This window comes from Musca autumnalis, unplaced genomic scaffold (assembly GCF_047663935.1).
Source record: "Musca autumnalis isolate F117 unplaced genomic scaffold, ASM4766393v1 scaffold_5, whole genome shotgun sequence".
Taxonomy (NCBI): domain Eukaryota; kingdom Metazoa; phylum Arthropoda; class Insecta; order Diptera; family Muscidae; genus Musca; species Musca autumnalis.
Window position 1 is genome coordinate 139,961,924 of NW_027412088.1, and position 21,835 is coordinate 139,983,758.

The 21,835-nt window shown below is 34.4% G+C and overlaps 1 protein-coding gene across 24 annotated transcripts in view; it reads left to right on the forward strand.

The window, feature by feature from the left end:
- mam (neurogenic protein mastermind) overlaps window positions 1-17,249 on the forward strand; it is a 586,128-nt gene extending 568,879 nt beyond the window's left edge. For all 24 annotated transcript variants that reach the window (XM_073955405.1, XM_073955406.1, XM_073955410.1 and 21 more), the window contains 4 exons: window positions 13,069-13,306; window positions 13,409-14,176; window positions 16,122-16,382; window positions 16,448-17,249. In XM_073955405.1, coding sequence (XP_073811506.1) covers window positions 13,069-13,306; window positions 13,409-14,176; window positions 16,122-16,382; window positions 16,448-17,142 — 1,962 coding nt within the window. In that variant the 3' untranslated portion in view covers window positions 17,143-17,249. The remainder of the gene's footprint in view (window positions 1-13,068; window positions 13,307-13,408; window positions 14,177-16,121; window positions 16,383-16,447) is intronic.
- The last annotated feature ends 4,586 nt before the right edge of the window (window positions 17,250-21,835 follow it).

Sequence of the window (21,835 nt, forward strand, 5' to 3'; positions counted from 1 at the left end):
CACTTCTAGAGATGTCTTTCATGGCTGAAATACTCAGCAAATGTCGCCTACATTGTGCTGAGGGGATTTGCCACCTCCGAAAAATTTAATGTTCTGGTCAGGGATTGAACCACAGACATTCTGAGTGCAAGGCGGACATGGTTACGACTGCACCACGGTGGCTCATCTGTAATTTTCTTATTCATTATTATTTCTACTAACTATTTTGTCATCTCTCAATATGAAATATGCTAGCCCCCTTTATAGACTAAACAATGCAATATACGCATTACAACGCATTACATACTCGAATGATTTCTCCTCTACAGCTTTCTGTCAATCACTTATTCCCAAATTCTTGTGAATATCCGATTCATGGCAATTGTAATATATAACATCTCCGTTTGGTGTGATAACACCTTCTCCGCTCCATGGCACATCTTGGATGACATTATTATCGGGTCAGGTACATCAGGGTACATCAGATAGTCGTATATTGCAGAATATTCTCTTTTTAACATTTGTGGAAATTCTATTACTTATAGTACGTTTATATATAACCGGATGTAACAAACCCACTGTGTTTTAAATGCCATTTCCATTGCATATGTGTACGTCAAACACATCCTCATAAGTAAGGTTAACCCGACAAAAATCTATAATATAAACAGCCTATAAAAGGGAGTTTGCTTTATATGCCGTGTTTTACTCACACATGAAATCACATAAATAAAGCATGCATACTTTTAGGAGTTATGGAAGATCAATTGCTTGTGACTCACTTCCCTAGATATTGTCAAATTCAACTGTATCTCATTGTTTTCTACAAAGCCATATATCAAATTTTGTTTCTTTGTAAATATTATTTATGTAGGTATGTGTAGACAAAAAAACGTTAGGGGGAAATGGAATTGAATGGCAACAACAACACTACAATCTCACACTAGCAGAAAACATTTCATCCTTTCTGCCTTGACACCTTCCTTCCTACCGCTTTACAGCAACAATCTTATTGTTATAAGTCACAAAAAGGTGGTTTATTTAGTAATAACAATGATTTGCTGTATTAAGCTTTTAACCTTATTTCTTACTGTGCATCTAACAAATTTACATTATTCTACCCGCAAGGGGTAGTAGAATCTACAACAACACATGGGTAGAGCTAAACATCAGCAGTGGTAGTAGTAGAGTAGCGCATAAAGTAATACGAAAACATGGAAATAAATACAAAACCCCTATACAACCACTTAAAATAATTGGAAAATTCGTTGGTTGTTGTTGCTGAATGGCATAGACGAGAAAAACTGTGAAAAGCTGAGAAAAAAAAATTCACCACAATAAGCATGAAGCCAGAACGTATGTACGTTCATATGTCGCTCAGTGTATGAAAGTTTTGTAAAGATGTGGGAGGTCAAAAGCGTTAGTAAAGCCATGACTGAGTGTGACATGGACATGCATTGCACACTGAGAAAAAGCAATAGTCACATACGTATATATGTATCAAAAGAAAAAGAAAGACTTTGCATAAAAAGTGAAGTAATAAAAAACGGAACAACCAATAACTAAAGATTAAGTTGTAGATGGATATGAAGAAATTTTTGATTTTCTATAAAAAAGAAGCCCAGGTAAATTTAGTTACTAAATTAGTAATATTCCAATGATTATAATTTGAACAAACTCGACCTCATTTACAATTGTATTTTTCCTTCCCAATTTCTTATTTTGCAAACCAAACCCCATATCAACTCCTAAAGTCAGCTGAGTACAAAAATTTGTATACATTTTTTCCCTTACCAACATTTTCTTTCGCTGTAGTATTGTGATGACGGTGGTGATGGTAGTTGTGTTGGTGTCATGACACACCAAATGTAATGTAATACCTAAAAGACTTCGTTAGTTAATTCTGTGGGAATATTTGAATAGAATCTACAAAATATTTCACAAAACCAAAACTGCAAGAGAAAGGGAGAGAGAGAATGCAAACTAGCAACAGGGTAAAAAACGACGACGACATAAAGCCAAAATATGTAAATATTTTAATAATTGGATTACAAAGTGAATAATTCAAATCGCTTTAGTTTGTACAACGTTTACGTTACGTTTTATTTAAAAAAATCTTGGTATTTCATGGAATCTTAATGCCAACCATTTGTGGTTTTAAGCTTGAAAAGGTGCAATGAAATTTCAGAAATGTCATTAATCCAAGTGAGGAAGTTTTCTTAGAAAAACATGAGCTATTATTTCGTTTTGAAGAAGGCAAAGAGGGTTTCAATAAAGATATTTTTAAAGAGTTATACAAAATGAGAAACATTTCTTAATGAAGAACAAGAAACTTCTGTTATAAATCTCTCTTCAAAAATGCCCTCTGATGGTAGAACAAACTGTCTTCATGTGGAATATAAAAAGGAATATAAAAAATACCATAAAGGTATTTTTATAGAGCTCCAGAGCATACATATTCATTACCTTTCATGACCAGAAGTTCTTCACGTAGAAGGCCAAAAGGTCTTCTCACAGAAGAACATTCATATTTTCATTCGTATTTTCATACATACAACATCGCAATGTCTCCTCAGAAAAGGTTTCAATGGCTTTTCACAGAACACCAGTAGGTCTTCACATAAAAGACCAGTAGGTTTTCCCACAGAAGACCAGAAAGTCTTCCCACAGACAAACAGAAAATCTTATCATAAAAAAAACTAGTAAATGTTCTCATAGAAGACAAGAATATCGTCTCATGGATTAGTTCCTTACATAGAAGAAGTCCAGAGAGTTTCGAAATAAAAGACTTAAGGGTCGTTTATACATAGAAGGCCAGAAAATCTTCTCATAGAAGACCAGAGGGATTTTGGCATAGAAGACTAGTAGATGTTCTCACAAAATCCTTCAATGTCTTCTCTTATAAGACCGAAATTTCTTTTTATGGATGACCAGAAGGTCTTCTCATAGAAGGCGGGTAAATCTTCTCACAAAAAAAAAACGTCTAGGTCTTCTCATAGTATTGCTTCTATCTATGTCTTCTCATATAAGACCGAAACGTCTTCCTATGGAAGAGCAGAAGGTCTTCTCAGAGAAGTCGATCTACCATTCCCCATATTCAACAGGTTGAAAGACATAACAGATCAAATTTAAGTGTATACTTTTAGGAGCTGATTTGTTCGTACTTCTTTCCTTTTACTCTAAGGGCCTGTTTCACTATGTCGAAAGAAAATGATTGCGAACGAAAAACACCTAAACTTTGGTTTTCATGGCAATATTGACTTTGTGTTTGATTTAAAACAACTACAAAATTTAAAAATCATACACGAGTTTAGTTGTTTTTCTTTCGTTTTCATTTTCTTTCGACATAGTGAAACAGGCTGTAAAATCAATATTTAATATATTAAAACTTTTTTGAATATCTTTTGAAGGGATTTTAATTTAGATTTTGTTCAAATTTGTTTGCCAATATTAATACAAGTCGCATCGTTTTACGAATGACAATCGAAATATTCTACGTGACAAAATCAACAATGAACTCAACAACTCGAATAGTATTTGCTGCCCGACCTTTTGTTTAGCAATCTAATAAAAAATTAAAAAAGGACAATTTCAAATACTTTCAAGGATTAACACACGGCCAATGATGCGACTATAATAACAATATATTCAAGCTGGATGTCTTTGTTTCTTTTAATTGCTTATATATCGCACTTGTTCAACAAAAGGATTGTAACTCAAAATGTTATATTTTTCAGTAGAGACAAAAAACGTTGACAAATCAGTAGTTACTCTGAAGATATGAAGAATGACATAATGGTATTTTTTGACAAAAGAGTAGACAAAATAATCATAATTATCTATCTTTTTTTATAAAAAGTTAAATAGGTACGATATCTATCTATATATATAAAAGAGCAGTGAGGTGAGGTATTCACTGACTGACTGACTGACTGACTGATTCATCACCGCCCAGACGAAACTGCTGAAGTTAGAAAGTTGAAATTTTGGGTGTAGGTTGCTGTTGGTGTGTAGGGATGAGATAAGGCTGGGTTTTTGGAAATTCGACCCAGAAGTGTACGAAAAGTACTAAAAGGTACTAAATATGGTACCCTTTGTATTAGGCAAACGGTAAGAGCTTGAATTCTGAAATTTGGAATGAGGGTAACTGATGGAGATCTAGAAAGATGTACCAAAGGGTTTTTGGAAAATCGACCTCTAAGTGTACGAAAAGTACTAAAATTTAGTACCAATTGTATATTTTGAACGGATATAGCTAGAATCATGGAATTTGGTATGGAAATCAAGGTTGGGAAGTGGTGTTGACGTAATTAAATGTTTTTGGAAAATGGTACTAATGTGTACGAAAAGTACTAAATGATACTAAATTTAGTACAAATTATATTTGGGTGAACGGATAGAACTGGAATCCTGAAATTTGGAATTAAGATTACTGTTGAAGTGTATGATTGAGACATGAGGGTGATTTTGGAAATTCGTACTTATGTGTACGAAAATTACTAAATGGTACTAAATTTAGTACAACTTGGATTTGTGTGAACGGATGGAGCTGGAATCCTGAAAATTGAAATTACAATTGTGGAGAGTAACGAAGAAAACTTTTTGGAAATTCGAACTATAAGTGCACGAATAGTACTAAATGGTACTAAATTTAGTACAATTTGGGTTTGGGGCAACGGATAGAGCGGGAATACAAACATTTGGAATGAGGGTCACTGATGAAGAGTAACAATGAAAGGTTTTTGGAAATTCGAACTATAAGGATACGAAAAGTACTAAATGGTACTAAATTTAGTACAATTTTGATTTGGGTGAAGGATTGAACTGGAATGCAGACATTTGGAATGAGTGTCACTGATGAAGAGTAACAATGAAGGTTTTTGTAAACTCGAACTATAAGGGTACGAAAAGTACTAAATGGTACTAAATTTTGTACAATTTGGATTTGGAGGAACGGATAGAGCTGGAATCCTGAAATTTGAAATTAGGGTCAGTGGTGGAGAGTAACAAAGAAAGGTTTTTGTAAATTCGAACTATAAGTGCACGAAAAGTTCTAAATGGTACTAAATTTAGTACAATTTGGATTTGGGTGAACGGATTGAGCTTGAATCCTGAAATTTGTAATGAGGGTCACTGATGGAGAGTTACAAAGAAAGGTTTTTAGAAATTCGAGCTATAAGTGCACGAAAAGTACTAAATTATACTAAATTTAGTACAATTTGGATTTGGGTGAACGGATAGATCTGGAATCCTGAAATTTGGAATGAGAATCACTGTTGAAGAGTAAACATGAAAGATTTTTGGAATTCGAACTAAACTTATACGAAAAGTACTAAATAGTACTAAATATAGTACAATTTAGATGTGGGTTAACGAATAGGGCCGGAATCCTGAAATTTGGAATGGGGGTCACTGATTAAGAGTAAGAAATATGTACCAAAGGTCGAAAAGTCCTAAATGGTAGTGAGTTTAGTATGATTTGGATTTGAAGAGCTGGAATCCTGAAATTTGGAATTAAGATTACTGTTAGAATATAGAATTGAGATATGGAGGAAGCTTTGGAAAATGGTACTAATGTGAACGAAGCAGTACTAACTGGTACGGAATTCGCTGTATTTGCGTGAACAGATTACTGTTGGAGTGAGGATTGAGGTAGTTTTGGAAATTCATACTTATGGAAAAGTGCTAAATGGAACTACATTGGCTATAAATTGGGGTTAGGTGAACGGATAGAGCTGAGATATGAAAGTACATTTTGGAAAATCGTGTACGAAAAGTGCTAAATGGTACAAAATTTGGTACCTTTTGGTATTTGCTATATGGTAGAGAATTTTGTACAATTTGTGACTTTGTAAAGGGTAGAACTGAAATTTTGAAATTCGGTACTAGATTAGCAATTTGTGTTTAGAGTGGAGGTAGGGAGGAGGTTTTGAAAATTCGTACTTATTTATACAAAAAGTACTAAATAGTACTATAATGGGTTTCAGGAGAACAGATAAAGCTGGAAAAGTGAATTGGGGTTAGGATATATGTTGAATATAAGGAAGTAATCTTTTAAAATACACTAAGTCGAGAGGTACCGTTATATGGGAATATACGAAAACGTGGATTTTTATGGTCATTTTGGATTTTTATGGCCATTTTGAATGCCGAAAATTTAACGGACCTATTCGGGTTCTGGGCGAAACCGCTAAAGCTAGAACCTTGCATTGTAAATTTGCGTGATTGTTGTCGTGAAGGCATGAGATAAAGTTTAGTGTTTGGAAATTCGTACTGGAAGGGAATGCTGTCTTAGGGAAGTGTTAAATCCAGGAGTCAAATCTGAAATTTGCAATATGATACGTAGTTTTGGAAATTCGAAATAAAAAATATAGTAGTTGTGTGGGGATGCGATACTTCAGATTTTTTTTGTAAATTCTGACTACAATCGAAAAAAATATTGGTAATAAAAATAGGCCTTAGTACAACAGAATCTCCAGTATTCACCATTCCCGTATTAAATATTGTTTATATATATTTTGTTCCCTTTCCGCATACGAAGTAGCGGGCATTTGCTAGTGTAATTATATTTATGTTCCAGTACTTTCTTAATGTAAAAGGAGCGGAAACTGAAATATAACAGAAACGTAAATAAAACTGATCCGGCATAAATGTCAAAGTCAACGTAACAGCCAATCAGAAGCCAGCATACTTCACAGCAAATTTGTAGTTTAACAAGTAAAAAAGTATCAGTCGGCTTCGCCGACAGAGATATACCCTCAGCCTGTGCAAATTGAAACACTTTTTTTACAAAAAAAACTTATGTATTTAGGGGGTTCTGGGTGCCACCGTGGTGCAATGGTATGCACACCCGCCTTGCAAACATAAGGTCGTGGGTTCGATTCCCCGTCCAGGCAAGATCAAAACACTTTTCAACGGTGGCAAAATACCCCTCAGTAATGTTGGCGAAATTTCCTGAGTATTTCAGCCATGTAAAACTTCTCTACAAAAGTGGTGTCTTAGACACGCCGTTCGGACTCGGCAATAAACTGTAGGTCCCATATCATTGAGCTAAAATGAATCGGGGTGCACTCATTGATATGTGAGAAGTCTCCCTTGTCCCTTACGGGATGTTTGTGGAACAATTATATTATATATAAATATTTAGGGGGTTTCAAAATTTTGGTCGTATGAACCGACAAAAATGTTGATTAGAATTAAAGTTAAAAAATTTTGCGGAAAAGGTACTTAAAGGAATGGACCGACATAGACCTTGGGGCTGTTTTCTCAAGAAGTATGGACTTGCCCCTGAAACAACTTTTACCATCGTAATTGAGGCAGCGAATGTAAGTTGCTTCAACAAAAATCAAAGTGATTCAATAGCAGGTCTTAAAGTGAACTTATATATATGGACAAATATAGTCCATATTCGAACCTGATCTATATCTGGTGGATACTATGAGAATGCGTAAAGTATGGACCAAATCGGTCACTCCCATCAATAGTTATGGTGCGCACAATTTTTCCGAATATTTTTGAACTTTTGTGGGGTAGGTACGTGAAGAAGTGGACCGATATGGCTTATCTGCGAACTTAAAGTAAGTTTGGAAACAATATTACGAAGGCCAAATTTTGGCCTGAATCGGCATTTCCGTGTCATAGGGTTTGTTTTTCAAATTTCAGGCTATTTTTTCAGGAAGTATTGACTTGCCCCTGATGAAACTTGTACCTTCGTATAGGGGACAGTGAATACAAGATGTTACAACAAAAACCAAGGCGATTCGAGAGCAGGTCCTAAAATGAACTTTTCCGAAATTTTGTGTGGGAGGTACTCGAAGGAGTTTACCGATTGAGTCCATATTGGAACCTCATCTAAGTCTGGTAGAAATTTCATAATGTGCAAAGTATGGACCAAATCGGTTACTCCCTTCAAGAGTTATCGTACGCACAAAATTTTCCGAACATTTTCGAACTTTTGTGGGGGAGGTACCGGAAGGAGTGGACCGATATAATCCATCTTTGAACTTGAACTAAGTTTGGACAAAATATTACGAAAGCCAAATTTTGGACCTAATCGGCAGATCCGTTCGAGAGTTATCTTGCGCTCCAACCACTACACACGGTGTCATAGGGTTTTTTGTAACTTTCAGGCAGCTTTCTCAGGAAGTATGGACTTGCCCCTAATAAAACTTACAGCGTCGTATAGAGGACAGCGAATACAACTTGCGTAAACAAAAATCAAAGCGATTCGAGACCAGGTCCTAAACTGAACTTTTCCGAAATTTTTGTGTGGGAGGTACCCGAAGGAGTGGACCGATTGAGTCCATATTGAAACCTCATCTAAGTTTGGTAGAAATTACACGATGTGTAAAGTATGGACCAAATCGGTTATTCCCTACAAGAGTTATCGTGCGCACAAGTTTTGCGACAATTTTTGAACATTTGTGGGGGAGGTACCTGAAGGAGTGGACCTATATGGCCCATCTTCGAACTTAAATCGAATCTGGACAAAATATTTCGATACCCAAAATTTGAACCGAATCGATTGATCCTTTCGAGAGTTATCGTGCGCACCAGCCAGCCAGACACACAGACGGACAGACAGACAGAAGGACGGACATTGCTAGATCTACTCAAAATTGTCTGAAACGGATATCGTACAAACATACTTGGGGTCTAAAACCATTATTTCGATGAGGCACATTTTTGGTCGTATCAAAGTGTAAATACCCTCTTTAGCCTAAAGGCAGAGGGTATAAAAAGACTTAAAAGAGGTCCAGTTTTTTGCAGAGAAGTACAAGTTTTTTTCTCTAAAATTTTCAAACCTGCAAAATTTACTGATCGCTACCAATATGATGATTTCAACCCGGCGAAGGGAATTATCAATATGTTTGGGTCCTGCAAACACATACATATATGTTTGGGTGCAAACAAATTATATGTTTGGGTGCAAACAAATACAAAACCAAAAGCAAAAAACACATGCACCAGTGGCCGCTTTCTGAGAACAAGGGAGCGTAAATGTCAATGTGAAACACATTGAAATGTATGCTCACTTGCTCTCAGCTAGCGCTCACTAGCTATCTCTAACATATACACTCATTTATAATTGGTGGTGTTTTTTTAAAGGCATAGAAAAAAGCAAAAGTACAACAGATACATAGGTACATAAAAAATTCTAAAGAAAGACAAAACAGACTTTAATAAAAAAACAACTGAATGAAATAACTTATAAAAAGTGGCACTTTTTAAAAGAACAAATGAAATATGAAATAAAACACATTTTCTCCAAAGTTCCAAACATCAGCGGGAAATCGGCATCTTGAATCAACTGATTATATAATGTAATAAATAGGTACATCCATATTGTAAAAATACAGACGTATGTACATATATGAAAAACGTATTGATGTAATTACCAATATTAAATGCGATTTCTTCCTTGTTCAATAAAATATTTCCATTCACCTTTTTGATTCAATTATAAAATGTATTGGACACTTAACTTACTAAAAAGCACAATTTCTTTAAGAAAAGACAAAACAATGATTATTCACTCACTTTACCGTCTTTACTCAACGATTGTCTCTAGGACACTGATGAAAAAAGACCAACATAATACATACCATTTTTTTTATTTTCCTCTTCGCTTGCTACGTTGGTTAACAACAACAAATCACGAGACACACGTGTTTTATGCATACACATCACAAAACTTCTGCGTCTCCTGTTACACCATGCACACAGCTCTTTATTATAAACCAGCATTCCGCCGCTGCGAGAGCTCTCTTGTTACTCTCTTTGACAAAAATCCTCTCCATCCATAAAAAATATGTTGGTACCCAAACATATAAAATTGAGATATGTTACAAAATGTTGCAAACATATATTTGTTTGGACACAAATAAATTATGTTTGGATCCAAACATATATTTGTTTGCAATCAGTCCCAAACAAATACTTGTTTGGATCCAAACATATTTCTAACATATATTTTTTTGCGTTTAGAGATTCCACGTATATTGAAGCAAACTCATGATACAAAATCAAAACATTTTAAATACGGCATAATTATTGTGTTTGTGTTTATTGTCAGAGGCTAATACTTTCTTATTTTTTTTTAATATTTTGTGAATTTTTTTTTAAATCTGTTACGAAAATTCAATTTGTCTAGTCTTTTGTTTTTGCTTTAAAATTACTTTTCCTATCAAACGCGTAAATATTGTACAGCAAAAAAGACATACATATGTACATTGAAAATATAACCAAAAAATGCTTAACATTATCGAATAAACAAACAAAAAAACAAATCCTATATTAATAACTATATTTTATAAGCACAAGCGGAAACTGTTATAAATTCTTGGTGTTGATAATTTTTGTTGCATGCTCAATTTTTTTCCGAAGCGCCATAATTAGGTTTTTATGGCTGAAAGCAACACCCAAAGCATATACTTTTTATGCTAATTCATTTAATTTTCATAGAAAATAAAATGAGAACATAATGTCATTTTACAGCAGCGTTTGGCAAGAGAGCGCACATGTGCTCTCAGTAAACGTTTCTCTATCCACACACAATTCAACTAATTGAAAAAGCATGCACTCACACAATGACACCCCCGTAAAGTATGCAATAGAAAAATATGGTGCCTATCGCTGTTCTACAGGCAGAGGATAGTTGCTGCCAAGCATGGATGGTGGTAAACTTACATGCATATTTTGGTAAAAAAAATTACAAACTCCAAAAACTATGCAGTTGAAATTTGTTAATCTGTTTGATTTCGCTTTAAATCCGGGTCTGGCAAAGAGCGTGGATGGTATATAAAACTTTTTCTCTTAAATTATAAGAAATGTTTTTAAATGGAACAGTAATTCAAGCAGATATATTGGGCGTAGAGAACACTTCTATGGGGTTTAATCTGATGCCGAATTACAAAATAAAAATATATATATCGTACCGCACGAAAAGGTCGTAAGTCCATTTTTAGGAATTTTTCAGGATGAAGAAAATACATTCTACCATTTTTTGTATTAAAGAATTTATTATGGTGGTAAAAACAGTATTCTTCGTTTATTTTTCCGTTTCAATACCTGTATTTTGTTTGATCAAATTCCGTCGTGTTTGGGAGATAATTGGACTTAGGACCTTTTCCTTATATAGTTTTGAATTTTTGTTGGGACTTACAACCTTTTCCTTCAATTTACGGGTTTTTTTAAATAAAATATTTATACTTTACTCAACAGGGCGGAAAGTGTATTATAAGTTTCTTTCTTATAGTTGTACATCATTTTCAATGCTCATTTTAAAAATGCTTATTTTTTGTTTTCCAGTAAAATTTTAGTATAACTGTACCGTAAATGGAATAGTTTCGTATGTCATCTTTTCAGTCTACAAAATTGTTTTTTGAATTGTTAAAAAATCTCAACTCGTTACCAAGTTATCAACGTTTACATTTTTTATTTCAGGTTGCATCATTTTCAGTGACAGTCACTCTATATTATCTAAAAGATACCTTTATTACATTCCCTCTTCTGCAAACAAAAAAACAAACTTCAATTACAATAAATGATTTAATAAATATGTCATTTCTATTCATTTTGTCTGCTTCTCTCCCCCACTGTTATATTGAATAATTAAAATTGTTGTTGAAAAATAAATTAGCATATTTTTAGGATGTCATACAATGAATTCATTTACATTACAATTTAAGCTATTTATTTGCCAGCAAACACACACATACAAATAAATACAATACATTTTTCCGCTTTCCTCTTAATAAAAGCGGAAGTATATACAGTTTCATTTACAAATCTACATAAAGCAACTGGCTTTAATCCAAACTGTCTATATCAAATAGTTTGGGTGATAAAGAATTCAAAATTTCATTTGTTAATCTAGAATTTGACAGGCAACTTATGTCATCGTCATGCATAATTTAAACACAAGTTTTACTTACATATTTGCCAATTATTTAATAACACACATATTTACGGTCTTAAGTAGTTGTTGTTGTAGTTATTGTATTAAGCAGTATTTGAAAGCAAATTATGGTTATACTTAAAGTACTCTACTTTGTACAATTTGATAGCGTTAACAAGATTATATTGTAGCATATTTTTGTGTGTGTGTTTGTACATATGTATGTGCAAGTTGTAAAAATGCGAATACTTATGAATATGTTAAGGCTTAACATGTAAAGCCATACAATTGCCTAGCATTCATTCCAAAGAGGACAAGAAAATCTATATATTTTTTATAAAGTTATTATTTTTATTGGCTAACTATAATATTTTTATGGAAATTCATATTTTTTATTGCAAACATCTAATAAAAGTTTGATTGACTATCATAAAACAAATTAATGGGTCATTTGTTTAACATACGAAATATTTATTATGAATTACTTTTTAAAAGTTTATTTATTTAATTCAAATTTACTTAACTGAAGGCATACTAATTATTGATGACAATATTTTACATATGGAACAGGCTAAGGACAACCCCCTTACGCGTGCTTTCCCAACTTAGCTATTCAAAAACTAACACTCGCCAATAACACAATATAAGCTCCTAAAAGTATGCTTCAGTTAATTCTCACTTGTATGAAAACTGAAATTGAGCTTGTATCTTGTACCAGTGGATCATACAAATTAATTTTGAGGGGGTTTTGAAAGAGATTATAACCGTTGTATACTATTTTTATCAGCAACGGTTTTTATATTTGTTAGGTCTCATGGGAAATTGTACAGTTTGATTTCCGACTTTTCACTATTTTCCACTCTTATTCTGTTTTTGTTATTTTTTTCTAATAATCATAAACGACTACATATGTATTTATATATCAACTAGATTTTTATTGATTCTTCCATCAAAAATACATTTGACGCCTAAAGGTATACTTTTGTAATTATTTTAAATAACGCATTAGCCAACCAATTCTCTATAAAACTATCAAGAGAGTGAGTGAGAGAGAAGAACAAAACAATTTCATTTCATTTTATTAATTTATTTAATACACACCAAAACTTGTTTGCCATTATCTTAATTAAGTAATTTCTTTTTCCAACGAGAATTTAACATTTTGTTTTGTGTTGCTGTTTTCTTTTTAGGTCTCTGCTGGACAACATTTACATCTCAGCGGTGATATGAAAAGTAATGTATCGGTGGCCACGCAACAGGGAGTGTTCTTCAATCAACAGCAACAGCAGCAGCAACAACAACAAAATACTCAAAATACTCAACAGCAACAAACTCCCGGCAGCAACGCCGGTGGCCCCAATGGCCAACAGCAACCTCAACAACAGCAGCAGCAACAACAACCAAATCAAAATATTAACAATAATAACGGTAAGTGCTATCAAATTAACACTCAACTCTGAGTGTCAAATTGGATTAGAGAAGGAAGGACTAGGAATAAGGAATAATTCAATTAACTGTTTTTTGTTTCAGGTGCTTCCGATGGTGGCTTTAGCATGTCACAAACACAGTCCATGAACTTCTCCCAACAACAATCACAAAATCCCTCAGCAGCTGGTGGTGGACCCCAGCAACAGCAACAAGTACCGCCAAATATGAGGCAGCGGCAAAATCAAAACCAAAATCCAGCAACTGCAGGTCCAGGCAATAATGGTCCTGGTGGGCCTAATGTGGGGACGGCGGGACCCAATGGTGGCCCCAATGTTGGTCCTGGTCTTATGAGTAATCCTCAAGTACCCGGTGGTGGTCCAAATGTGGGTCCTGGACCCAATAGCGGACCCATGAGTGGCATGGGAGGACCAGGTGGTAATGGGCCCAACGTGCCTGGCGGTCCAAATGTTCCGGTTATGGGTGGTCCCAATGGACCCATGGGAGGCATGGGTCCAGGTGGTATGGGCGGCGGAGGTGGACCAAATCAAATGATGTCGGCGGGTGGCATGAATCCCAATGCTGGTCCCAATCCGGCCATGATGATGGGTCCTGGCGGTCCCAATGGTCCCCCAATGAATATGAATCAAGCTAAATTCCTGCAACAACAACAAATGATGCGTGCTCAAGCCATGCAACAGCATGGCATGGGTGGTGCTCGACCACCACCGCCAGAGTATAAGGCCACCCAGGCACAACTAATGCAGGCACAAATGATGCAGCAAACGGTGGGAGGCGGGGGACGTTTCCCCAATGCAGCAGCACAAGCGGCGGCAATGCGGCGAATGACTCAGCAGCCAATACCGCCATCAGGTGAGTGAAATTGTTTTTTTATAAGATATTTAGGAATTTTCTAAAGAATAACAAAGTACAGTATAACCTCAAAAATATCGAAGAGATTTGGTTTCTGATCAGATTTTCAATCTTCGCCAAATCCCTCGAACATCTCCGACAGGCCAAGGGAAGATTTCCCTCATATCAATGAGTGCAGTCTGCTCTTTTTTTATTTTTGCCTTATTAAGGCGAAGGGCATTTATAGTGATATTTAATTAATTCTCTTTCGAGTTGAGCTGTTAGGCCTTTAGAGATACATTGAAAAATTAGGAGTCTACCGAAGTCCCACGCATCCAACCATTACACTACGTTTCACGGGTGGTAAATCCGATCTTCAGGTGTATTAGGATGTTGTTTTTTGTGGCAGACGAAGGCAAAGCTTGGTAACTGGTATATATATCGAACTTCATTAGATAAATGTATATGCGAAATTATGTCAGTTAATTGAAACTCCAAACTTTTCCTATAGTCCTGCTTTGGTAATCCCATTTTTCAATGTTCACAAATACTATGGTAAGTTTTATTCCTACATCATTAGTAATTATTGCTCTTCTATATCAGAAGATTTTTATTTTTTGATCATCAATTATTGTCTACTAAAGTTTTGACAAGTTGATGGTGGCTTAGAACGCTAAGACGCCGGCAACCTTGACACTCAGTTGTCGGAGACCCAGGTTCGAATCCCAGCCTGGCTCATGCTGAAATTATTTTTTATTTTTGCCTTATTAAGGCGAAGGGCATTTATAGTGATATTTAATTAATTCTCTTTCGAGTTGAGCTGTTAGGCCTTTAGAGATACATTGAAAAATTAGGAGTCTACCGAAGTCCCACGCATCCAACCATTACACTACGTTTCACGGGTGGTAAATCCGATCTTCAGGTGTATTAGGATGTTGTTTTTTGTGGCAGACGAAGGCAAAGCTTGGTAACTGGTATATATATCGAACTTCATTAGATAAATGTATATGCGAAATTATGTCAGTTAATTGAAACTCCAAACTTTTCCTATAGTCCTGCTTTGGTAATCCCATTTTTCAATGTTCACAAATACTATGGTAAGTTTTATTCCTACATCATTAGTAATTATTGCTCTTCTATATCAGAAGATTTTTATTTTTTGATCATCAATTATTGTCTACTAAAGTTTTGACAAGTTGATGGTGGCTTAGAACGCTAAGACGCCGGCAACCTTGACACTCAGTTGTCGGAGACCCAGGTTCGAATCCCAGCCTGGCTCATGCTGAAATTATTTTTTATTTTTGCCTTATTAAGGCGAAGGGCATTTATAGTGATATTTAATTAATTCTCTTTCGAGTTGAGCTGTTAGGCCTTTAGAGATACATTGAAAAATTAGGAGTCTACCGAAGTCCCACGCATCCAACCATTACACTACGTTTCACGGGTGGTAAATCCGATCTTCAGGTGTATTAGGATGTTGTTTTTTGTGGCAGACGAAGGCAAAGCTTGGTAACTGGTATATATATCGAACTTCATTAGATAAATGTATATGCGAAATTATGTCAGTTAATTGAAACTCCAAACTTTTCCTATAGTCCTGCTTTGGTAATCCCATTTTTCAATGTTCACAAATACTATGGTAAGTTTTATTCCTACATCATTAGTAATTATTGCTCTTCTATATCAGAAGATTTTTATTTTTTGATCATCAATTATTGTCTACTAAAGTTTTGACAAGTTGATGGTGGCTTAGAACGCTAAGACGCCGGCAACCTTGACACTCTCTTGTTTTTATCTCATTGATATGGGACCTCCATTTTATACCCGTGACCCATTAATTTCATGTGAATCAGTTCTAAAATGTATAAACTGTTCGAAAAAAGGTTATACTGCACAACTGAACCCATTGATTTGAAATACGATATAGGGAAGATATCCTAATTTCTGCTTCTCTTTTTTCCCTTAGGTCCAATGATGCGTCCCCAACACTCTATGTATATGCAACATTCCGGTGGAGGACCACGTTCAGCCATGGGTCCATATGGTGGTCCAATGGGTCCAGGTGGTCCACAACGGCCGCCTAATGTGCAAGTATCCCCCGATGGCATGCCCGTGGGTTCACAACAGGAATGGCGGCATATGATGATGCAGCAACAACAAATGGGCTTTTCTGGTGGACCCGGTCCGGGTGGACCTATGCGACAGGGAGCAGGAGGTTTCAATGGTGGTGAGTTTTCGAAACGAAATACAATTTTTATGATTTCTGCAATGATTCCTTTCTTTCTGTTTTAGGTTTTATGGGCAGTGGCGGAGGTGGTCCCATGCCCAATGGTCCAAATGGTGGTGCTGGCGGTATGGGTGGTCCCAATCCCGGTATGCAGCTAACACCTGCTCAAATGCAACAACAAATGATGCGTCAACAGCAAATGCAAAATCAACAAATGATGGGCGGCGGTCCCAATGCCATGCAAATGCAACAAATGATGCAACAACAATCAATGCAGCAACAGGGAGGTCCCGGCGGTCCAGGTGGTGGTGGCGGCATGATGACACAAATGCAAATGACCAGCATGCATATGTCACAAACCCAACTAAGCATGCAACAACAACAACAATTTGTCCAACAAACTACCACCGCTTCACATCAACAGCAAATGCTACAAATGTCACAAGGAGGCGGTGCGGGTGGTCCATCCGGTGCCGGACCGGGTGGACCTAATGGGCCCGCGGGCATTGGCCCCGGTGGCAATGGTAACAATGTACTTTCCTCAACATCTGCCACAGTATCATCCGTCTCCAGCGTCGTGGCCACGGCGAACAGTGCCAATAGCATGAATCAAGGCATTAATTCGGTGGTTGGCAACTCGAATGATTTGTGTCTCGAATTTTTAGATAATTTACCCGTTGATGGTGGTAATTTCTCAACACAAGATTTAATCAATTCACTAGATAATGATAATTTTAATATACAAGACATTTTGCAATAGACACGTATTTAAGCAAAAACAAACAAACAACCTTACATAAATACTACATTTAACCACACCCACACCATACCCGCATACATCTACAAACATTTGCAAAAAATGAAAAATTTTGAAATTTAAGAAGAAAAAAATGCCACAAGGAAAAAAAGTTGAAATTAATCGAAAAAGAAAATTGTTGCTTTGTTGTTGATATTGAGTTAGACAAAAAGTTGGAAAACCTTTTATAAGAGTCGAAAAAAGATGTTAAAGTTCGGACCGTTGTCAGCTACTAGCAATTCAAAGAAACAAAGGTTTTTAATAAAACCGTGTTTGACCAAGAATTATATTCTGCCTCTGACAGCGGATAAACGTCAGGACCTCATTTTACTGCTATTATATCAAAATTGCTTATCAATTTTTATCGAAACTTTATTTTTTAGCTATGTTTTCGTTAACATGGTTTTATAAGAATTTGAAAAATAAATTTAATGTATTATCAGGTGGTTTCGCAACAGCTGCAGTAACGGTTTAAATAGTCCTGATTTACACCAGGCAATTTTATCAGTTCTCTCCAAAAACTGAGAATTGCTGCAAGTAAAATTTCCTAATGTATATCAGGACTTTGTAATAAGGGGATAAACTTGAAGCTATTTTACCATATGTCAACTATTTGGCGCATCCGGGATATGGCACTTAAAGTCTGAGGTAAGAGGGGAAGGAACAATCAAACTTATTGTTCATTATTCCTCTCATGCCTAAAAACTCAGTGCTTGCAAAGAAACCCGTCAATGTTTGGTCATCAAATATTGCCCATCAATCCCCCAGAGCGACTTTACATCAATGACTCGAAAAAAACAACTTTTGTATGTTATTTCTAACTCAATACTGTTGAGTTGTGTATTTCAGTTTTAAATATTTTTTTATTTACAAAAAATTATTATAAAAAATTAAAAACTTTAATTTTGGGGTTTATATTTTATTACAAAAACACTATTTAGTTTATTATATTTTTTTCTATAATATAGTTATGCAAAATATAAGTTAATTCTATTATATTTTCTATATACTTATAAAACAAAACAAAAACTTAATATTAGTAAATAAAAATAAACAAACAAAAAATAAAAAAAGAGTAAAATGCAAACCGAAACACGGAACAAAAAACAAACGTTTGTTGTTTTAAAAGTTAACTAAGAGTAGGAAATTTATACTTAAAAGAAAACAAAAACATACAAATCAACTCTAATTTTCATTACAACAACATTCCATTGCCAATATTTGATAAAAACATACATAAAAGCGTATATAATTAAAAAAATTTATCAACATCATGACACACATACTTATTTTTTGCTTATTGACAGTATCCAATAAATTGTATTATATACAAACGATTTTTTTACAAACAATATAACTTACAATAACCAAAATATTAAAAAAAAACAATGTATTCCCAATTTTTTTCTTTTGAAACAATACTTTTTTGTATGAAATGTTTATAAAGTTTTTCTTTAGTTAGAAAAAACCTTAAAATTTAAGAAAAATCCAATTAAAAATAGTGCCACCGAATATTAGCAAATAAAAAAACCATTCAATAAACAGGTTTCAAACAAAACAAACAAAAATAAAGTGAAAAATTCGTTTTTTAAAAATTAAATAAATTAAATATTTGCCTTGACAATTCATTTTCATCAAAAATTCCAGAAAACCAATATGTGCTTGAAGCAGAGTTAGATTTACATCTCAAATTTGGTGGGGCTACATTTTGAGTGTAAGCACGGGAACTCTACTACGTGTTGTATTACAAGACTTAAGGATAAAAAGACAAATTCATTTTTAAATGGGAGGAAAGTTTCTTTTTTTATATGAAAATTCTCTGAAGTCCTAAAAATCTACAAGTAAAAAGTTATAAAAGATATGATCGATTCTTTGTTGGTTTTAAATTTTTCACTGCAGGATTTGTATCAATTATATTGAGAAGTAATGAATTATTGAACTTGATAGGTGTATAATAATAATCGCCATTCATGGATGACGAATGAAGTTTCTCGTTGGTATTGATTGGAGGACTAGGAATATCATCATTGCGTTACAGTTCTATCTTTTCGTTCTTCGGCTTTTCAGGGGCTCTAATATGGTTTGTTGTTTTCTATCAACTGTAAGAAATGCTGATTTTGAAATAAAGATATTTTCAGTCTGTACTTTGACCAAATTAGATGTTGGAAAAATCTGGTCTATAACTTCTATAATCTATAATTTTCCGTCCCCAGCAAATATGTTATAGAGAAACTTAACGGTGCATACTTCCAGATTAAGGTACATATTTCGAAGCGTTTAACTACACCTATACATATGTAGGTATCACTCAAAACTCTGTTAAATATACATATCGTCACCATAAATGCCCAAAGACGTAACTAACGTAACTATAAGTTTAAAGAAGCAAAAAACGTTATAAAATTAAAAATGTTTTATAGAATATAAATCTTATTAGGGCATTTGGGGTATTACCAATCGATGAAACGCTTGGTTTTTTGGGATCCGTCATTACAACAAAATCTGCAATGTTTTCCCATTTTCCGAAATTCAATTTCTTGAATATCAGGCATGTCACAGAAACGAATTCCGATCGAAAGTGGAATTAATTTCATTTAGCTTCTTCAGAAAACGAAAAATGAAAATTTTTTAATTATTTTTTTTTTTTTTTGTTTTCCAAGTGGAATGTATTTTTGGAAACATATCACTTTAAAGCGCTCCAAAAACATATAAAATTAATCAAAATATTGTTTTATTAACAAAATCACATTTAATTTCATATTTTTTTTTTCATTTTATTTAAAAAAATCGCAAATTTCTATTATCTCTCAATTAACGAAACCAATTATTAACAAAGTATTGCCACATATTTTTTTTCGTGAAAACCTCTTGTAAAAACTATATAATCTGGCATTACGAATGATAAGACAAAGATAAAAGAAAGCAAAAGAAGAAAGATCTCAAGCAAGGTATTCTTCAATGTTATGTTGAGTAATTTGCGCCTCAATTACAGAAACAATAGAAAAATTTAAATTCCAGTAAAAAATAACTTTCTTTTCGCATAAAAAAACTTTCTTTAAATAGAATATATTCACAATTCCCACATCCACAGTGTCTAATCATATGTTTGCTTTTGTCTTGATTCTTTTGATTCCTTATATAATATTTTCGAAATTCACCAAATCGATCGAAATCTGAAGAAGTTAATACAAAAACGATCGAATTGAAATTACGGAATTGAAACCATTTCGATCGGAACCTGTGACATGCCTGTATGATCGTTATTTTTAAACGTAGAAGCTGGACATTTTGCAAGATCATGTATTACTGGTTTATGTATCAGATTCAATCAAAAAACGAATTTTGATTTTTTTTTTTTTTTTTGAGATCGTATTCGGGCATTTATGGCGACGATATAAGCATGCAACATTGATAGTAAATAAAAAACATATGTATCAACAGTTTTATGTTTTCCTAAATAACTTTTAAACAGTCACTCACTTATACGGCTTTAAAATTGTTACTTCCTTTGCAAATTTAAAATTGAGTAGATTAAAAGTTCGAAAAACCCTACCGGCGACACCTGAAATGATTGGTGAGTATCGAAAATTACCAATTGATTATCCGATTTGGCCGAAACTTTGCCCATCCTAAAATATATTCCAAACGCTCAAGTGCAGTTAAAGAGCTGTTCGAGGATTTTTTTGAAATTGTCATCGAATGTCCCTGTAATTCTGATTACAATGATATATAGTGGGCAAGTTCATGCGTTCTAACATAATGTCCCAAAAGCTCCAAATAATCCTACGGTGACCAACTAATCCTACGGCGGCACGATAACCTCCTCAGCAAAATTGCAACACTTTTGCGCATTAATTTAGTTTAAGGCCACTTCTCGGATCGTGTTGAAATTTTATTGTGACGAACTTCTCTATTACAATTTTTTCTCTATAACGGATAAAAATTGAAAACACAACTTTTTCCCACACATTTTCACATATATTAACTTCTCTATAGCGATCTTCCCTGTAACGAATACTTTACTATAACGAAGTTTTTTTAATGCACAAGTGGAAATTCTCTCACTAAATAATCTATAACATTTTTTTTTAACGTTAAGCCACCATCAACTTATCAAAACCATTGTAGGCAATAATTGATGATCAAAAAATCTTCTGAAATAGATGGGCAAATACAAATGACGTAGGAATAAAACCATAGTATTTGTGAACATTAAAAACGGGTTGATCTACCGAAGTGTCACATATCCAACCATTATGCTACGTTTCACTGTGGTTAAGTCCGATCATCAAGGATGTTGATGTTGCAAAGCTTGGTAACTGCGATCCCTAACCACTTTTCGTACACACAACATTTTTCAACAATGTGGTATTAAAATATGACTACACAAAAATTTTTATTATTCTTAAAGATCATTTTATTCTTTTTAGACATACATTAACAAAATTACATATAAAGAAAGGACATAAAAAAACAAACACGAAAAATTATTACATTACGGTCTCGACCTGCTTTGGTATGGCACTGACTAGCTTTTGGCAGTCTTCTGGGGTCACTGAGTCCCAAATTTTCTATTTGATTCAGGTCTGGACTACAGGATGGCCAACCCATGACTTCGATTAAATTTTTTTAAGCCACTTTTTCGTTTCATATTTTT